General features: G+C 54.3%; 1 protein-coding gene across 1 annotated transcript; it reads right to left on the bottom strand.

The window, feature by feature from the left end:
- Positions 1-374: 374 nt before the first annotated feature.
- Positions 375-6,353, bottom strand: VOLCADRAFT_108677 (uncharacterized protein; the record flags this gene model as incomplete). The annotated part of the gene is made up of 7 exons (XM_002959553.1): positions 5,967-6,353; positions 5,471-5,555; positions 2,222-2,307; positions 1,628-1,824; positions 1,304-1,412; positions 987-1,068; positions 375-616 (listed from the first exon to the last, which is right to left on the bottom strand). Exons 1-7 carry the CDS (start codon positions 6,180-6,182, stop codon positions 375-377), a joined length of 1,017 nt encoding a protein of 338 aa, XP_002959599.1. The 5' UTR covers positions 6,183-6,353.
- Between the last annotated feature and the right edge of the window lie 125 nt (positions 6,354-6,478).

Here is a 6,478-nt window from a genome sequence, read left to right as displayed (position 1 = left end):
CGGGTGCGGAGGGGAACGTGGGAGCTAGGTAGTTCCAGGGTTTTTCAAGGAGGGTTTGGAAAGGAGATTCGGAAAAATGAAAATAGAGATGGAAGGGAGCGGGGAATGCATAGGACGCATGGGGGGGATTATGTTTGGGAATTTCGGGAATTGGGGGAAATTTTGTGGGAAAGGATTTGAGGAATTTACGGGGATGTTAAAGATGTATAAAACGTAGCAGGAAACAGTGGAGTGACGGCGAATGCGGTGCAGGACGAGACAGACAGACAGACAGACAGACAGACAAGAGACAGGCGCACATACATACAAACATGCATAACCCCGCACCATGACGTTAACCATTTACTATCTACTACAATCACGGCACCCAAATATCATGCCGTGCATTTTCCGTACCGTATGAAAGCAATCTTCGTGCGTCTCAGGGTTACAGGGTCCTGCCGAAACACGTGGTAACCGCCCAACGGTAAACTGCGAGTAAAGTTCATGATGGAACCGTCGGGTGCCACCTTGGGGTGGGCTGTCGTCAGGTCACCCGGAAAATCGTCGTCGTACTCCACCTGCCGTACAGTTGCGAGGGTGGCTGGATCCACGATGTAAGCAGCGCTACGAGTCTCTGAGGCGGGTCGGATATTTGCACCCCGGCATCGGAGTCATTGGGGAAGCAGCGCCGGGTGAGAGAAACGTGAAACGTGTCTGTGTCTGTGTGTGTTTGTAGGTATGTAAGTGTGTGCTCGATTTGATCAAGAGCTGCATCAACGGCTTGTCATTAATATCGCATTCGATCAACAAACACTTAGGGTTTTGAAACCCTAAAACCCTTAGGGTTTTAAAACCCTAAAACCCAACAAATACATCAGGAACATGTTAGTGTAGTACAGCAGGAGAAAGCAAGCTAGGGGTGCAAACATACCGTGTTTCGGAGTGTAACAGCACTTTTTACGATGCAAAGTACGTCGTACACCTACGGTATGCCGTACACTCACCGCCAAGCGCCAGCAATCTATTTCCTGGAAGCGGGATGAGGTTGATAGATGCGTTGTCAGTGAAGGCCCGGCCCTTGCTCATCTGCGTCGGGAAGGGTGTGCGGGGGAGAGGGAGGGACATATGAAACACGAGCGAGTGGGGGGAGGGGGGGGGAAAGGGGGGAGGAGGGGGGAAAGATACGAAACACGCCAAACACGCCACAGCTAAACATGCATGCCATGCACGACCTGCACGTGGCGCGCAGGTGTACAGGGGAGACATCGTGTGGACACCCGCAACTGCTTAAACCCCCCCCCCCCCCCGGGAAGCTACCCACCAGGGCCTTGATATTCTCGAGCACGACCTGGACGCGACCCACGGGTCCGTCGGCGGGTACCGGCGTCTGGAACTCGCGGTACTTCATGCGACCCGTTTTCCGAAAGCTCCTGTGTGTGGAGCCCGAAGATAATAAGGAGTGAGCCGTGACCCAGATCGCAACTTTCCGTGACCCAGATCGCAACTTTCCGTGACCCAGATCGCAGCTTTCCGTGACCCAGATCGCAACTGTTCGTTGACCCAAATCACAACAGTGCGTTGACCCAGATCGCAATAACACATCAGTCGATGCGTTCCGTTCATAAACCCGATTGAAAGCACTCACCTGTACGCGTCCGTGTCCAGGAAACGCTGGCTGGCAGTCGCACGCCCCGTCACACCGTCTAAGTGAATGCGGGTGAGGAAGGCGAAACCGTCAAATAGATGCTCCATGCCACGATAGTCGCCACAGCCGTTGATGACGACGGTTCCACGAAGCCAAGATGGGAGATTGCCTGATACCGGCGCATTAGCTTCTTCAACCTGTCGTACGAATGACGTGTAGTAGAAATGCACATTTGCATGCGAAATTAAGAAATAGGACGAAGGGTGAGATGATGTTCCTCTTAAAAAATCATGGAGTTGTGTGGACGGTTTGAGCATCATGGGATTGGCAGAGGTGGCCGGGTGGTGTTTTGTGGTGTGTGGGGGACTCCGTCCCCTTTAGGGGAAGAAGTGTTCCCCTTCTTCCCCTACAGGTGACACAGAATAAGGGACCATGGAGGACATGCACGTAGATAGACGTGAACAAACATAGGTTGACAAGAGGGCTGGGGAAATTGGCGAAGGTGTAGGAGATGAAAAACAGACAACCTTCAGTTATCCTTCAAATTTAGAGGCACTCTTCGCTCATCCCGTTGCTCAGAGGAGAAAAGCGCACCTGCTCCTTGGCAAGTCCAAACGCTGTCTGCCGCGCCTCCTTGGTGACATAGGCGCTTGAAGAGAATGTTGTGCTTGAAGAAGCAGCTGCTAAAGTTAAGGAAAGTGGCAGCCATGGCGACGCAGCTCTGACAGGCAACCTTACAGGCGGTGTGCGGACGGGACAGGATGTTAGCATCGACGAAGGCCGAGCACGATGCTTCGCCAAAGTAACGTGGTGCTGTTTCATGGCGCACAACTACAAATGAAATCGAAATGAAATAACCCTGAAATACACAAGGAGTTTGAATAAAGATATGGAGATATATTGTGTTGTGAATTACACGATATTCCGGTCAGACCTCTCTTGTAACGCTGCTAAGGCAGGCCTTGGCTTGTTCAGAAGTACTGGGTACGGTGAAGGTGGTTGCTAAGGTTGTACGGGTCGAAAGTGAGACGAAGGTTGCATTTGGTGGGAGAGGAAGTGTGAAAGGTATGTCTTTATTAAAGAGATTTAAGGTGCTTGATAGAGATTTGAGGCGTTTATTTGGCCAGGATCAGACCCTATCTTGCCATCGTTCGGAGACAGTCGGTGTGTAGGCGCACCGCTTCTCCCTTTCTCTCACTTCATACCTTAATTTCCCGTATCATCTTCTCCTTATATTATAGTCGACTCGGCGTCCTTTCTGACGCGCGGCTCAATAACTTCCGAAACGCGGATTGCTGCCGCGCAAACTTCTTGACGCGACGTCGCCTACAATCTGCTGTGGATCAGCCTAGTCTACATCATCCTTTACCGACGTCAAATTCGCTGCTGCATTCGTAGACAGTGGAAATTGTTTCCATCCGCACACCGTCCGCGACACCTGCAGGTCTGGGCAGCTGCCCAGACGAGACGCCGCCCTGGAGCGACGCAAACCGCTTCCTTGCCAGCGCGCTGCTCGCAACTACAAGACGTGCATTTAGTTTAGATCTGTAAATTATTCTCAGAGTAAGTGAGAGACCGGGAGAAACTTGAACTCGCCGAACTAGCGTTTGTCATGCAAGAGCGGTCCCCACAAGCTCCTTGCCACACCGCGCTTACAGCGCACATGCTTTAGGCTACACACAAGTAGAAAACATCGCTATTCCAAAAAGGAAACGGGAGGTTCTCCATGTCCACAATTGAGTCTCCCGAGCACGAATGTGTGCCCACGCGCATAAACCACCTCATCTGGGCCAGGTGTCGGCACAGGCGTGCCATCCATCCCGTGGAGCTGACCTTTTCGTGCTCCCTTTACTCTTGGCTACCCGCCCTTAACTGGCGGCGGGGTTGATTCGGGGAGGAATTCAGGAAGTCTTTCTGAAGGTGACCGGAATACGGCCGGGATGCAGCAGATGACATCTAAACAAGACTGGATGGCTCAAGCTGGAGTGTCACGGATACGATTCCCATAGGGCTACATGACGAAGGAGAAGATACCGCGCAAAAAACAGGAATCAGGCTGGGTGCCTTGTGCTGACGGTCGTGCAGGCGATTCTTGGTGAGGCCGGGGACCCAGGTTTGGGTGCTGCAGATATGACCGGACTGATACAGGGGGACCCGGTTGAGGTGTCACGGATGCAGCCAGAGTGAAGCCTGATGGCCCAGCTTTGGGGTGTTGCGGAGTTGACGTTAGTGAGGCCAGATGGCCCATGCTGGGGTGTCGTGGATGCGACTGGAAGGGGCCTGGAACGCCCATGCTGGGATTGTCGTGGAGGCCTGATGGCTCATGCTGGGGTGTCATGGATGCGACTGGGAGGGGCCCGGATGGCCCATGCTGGGGTGTCGCGGATGCGACTGGAAGGGGCCCGGATGGCCCATGCTGGGGTGTCATGGATGCGACGGGAAGGGGCCTGGAGGGCCCATGCTGGGGGTGTCGCGGAGGCCTGATGGCCCATGATGGGGTGTCGCGGAGTCGACATTAGTGAGGCCTGATGGCCCATCTGAGGTGTAGCGGTGGCGGCTGGTTGGTGCTCATCTGGGCCATCATCACCCATTATTCGGACAACACCAGATTCCGCCTGCCCATATGCAGGTAAATACTTCGTTGTCACTTTCTTTCTCTCTACCTCTTCTCCGGTAGCCACCCACTCTTGTGTCGCGGCTGGGTTGGCTGGGGCGGGGGGGAAATCTAGGGCTATTTCCAGCAGGTTTGGTCCTTGCGAGCGTGTGATGGCCCTGTTACGTCCACTTCAGAAGGGCCGCTAAAACCGCTGGGTACGACTTGAGTGGCCTTTAACAGATTTCAGAGGCCACCGAATTACAGCTGGGATGCTGCAGATGACAGCTAAGACAGCCAGGAATGCCACGGATGTAACTGCCCTGGTGGGTATCAGTTATGAGGGTGGATGTGACCCAAGTGGACCTGATGGCTCATGGAATTGACATTAAAAAGGCCTGATGGCCCAGATTCAGGATGTTGTGCAGTAACATGGACTGCCTGAGGATCCAGATATGGGGTGTTGCTGAGTCAACATTAGCACAGCCTGATGGCCCAAACTCGGGGTGTCACAGAGTCCACCTTTGGCGAGGCCTGATGGCCCGGGTTCACAGTGTCGAGGAGTCAACATTAACGAGGCCTCACGGCCCAGGTTCGGGATGTCGTGGAGTCGATGCCAGCACGGCCTGATGGCCCAAACTCGGGGTGTCACGGAGTCCACATTTGCGAGGCCTAATGGCCCGGGTTCACAGTGTCGAGGAGTCAACATTGGGCCTGGGCCGCGGCCTGACGGCCCAGGTTCGGGATGTCGTGCAGTCCACATTACCGAAGCCTGAGGATCCAGATACAGGGTGCCAGGGAGTCTACATTAGCGCAGCCTGATGGCCCAGGTTCGCGGCCCAGGTTCAGGGTGTCGCAGAATTGAGATTAGCGAGGCCTGACGGCCCAGATTTGGGGTGTCGCGGAATTGAGATTAGTGAGGCCTGATGGCCCAAGTTCACAGTGTCGAGGAGTCAACATTAGTGAGGCCTCACGGCCCAGGTTACTTTGATAAGAGCCCAGACATTGACGGAGCGAATCCGTCCTGTAACCAATCGGTTCACACCGATATTATGTGCAAACATTGCTTTTGTTGTTGATGTCTGGAAGCTCCAGTTGAATAGGACAGTATTGCAATGACTCGGATTCAAAATGCTATCCAGCAACTCGTACAGCCATGTCGTGCAGATCCATCCTTGTGGGTCTCGCAAAGACCCACAAGGATATCTCAAACACATCGTACAAGATCATGTTGTACGGCCCATGCATACCTTCATACAGGTTGCCCTGGCCGCCGCCTTCTTCCTCGCCCTCTTGACTCGTCCAGATCTCGACCCTCAAAGCCGGATCAGCAGCCTGTGAAGCATATACTGATGCATCACGGTGTCACCTCGCACCTCCTCATCTTCTCCTCCTCCTCCTCTTCTTCTTCTCCTCCTCCTTCAACCTCATCTTCATCCTCCTCCTCTCTCTGCTCATCTTCTCCGTTGTCCAGTCCTTCCACAGCCCTCATGACCACTTTGTCCCCCTCCTCCTCCCCCTCCTCCCCATCGTTGTCATCGCCGTCACTGTCATCGCCGTCACTGCTGCCTGCACGTATCCCAGCAAGAGCTGTCATTTTATATATACACATATACATGTATATGTACATATGTATTTGTTTGTATTTCTGTGTATGATTGTCTTTTGAAATCGTAGGAACCTCTTAAGAGTCATGGTGTAGGAGATTATGGGACAAGGGGGGGGGAGTGTGCCAGGGTTGCCAACCTGGACCGTGGGCGGAGGTGGCGGCGGCGACGGCGGCAGGACGCCTGCACCCTGCGCTACTGCTATGAGACTTGCTACCGGCACCGCTCTGCTTGCTACTGCCGATATCGGTGGCGCCCAGCACATTTTCCAGGTAGTCCTGCAAATCCTCTTCCAGCACGTCGCTGCTGCAGCCGTCGCCGCCATCACCGTCGTCGTCACGGTCGCTGTCTGCATCAGCGCGCCGGGGGGCCCGCAGCCGCGGTTGACGTTGGGGCAGAGACCGCCACGGTTCCTGATGCGGCGACTTGCCTGATGCGGCGACTTGCCGCTAGGGCCGTGGGACCGGCTGAGGCCGTGATTGGTGATGCACACGCCGCCAATTTGCACATAGGCGGTTTCGAACCCCTGATTATGAGGAGCAGGTGGCGATGGGGAGGAGCGAGGCGAGGGTTCGTTGCGCAAGTGGAAGTTCAACAGTGAAAAAGGTGGATGGACAACCCAGTATGGACAACCGTCGAGTTATAGTGTAG

The sequence above is a fragment of the Volvox carteri genome, assembly GCF_000143455.1.
Source record: "Volvox carteri f. nagariensis unplaced genomic scaffold VOLCAscaffold_360, whole genome shotgun sequence".
NCBI lineage: Eukaryota > Viridiplantae > Chlorophyta > Chlorophyceae > Chlamydomonadales > Volvocaceae > Volvox > Volvox carteri.
The sequence above is the reverse complement of the archived record's forward strand: the minus strand, read 5'-3'. Positions and strand labels throughout refer to the sequence as shown.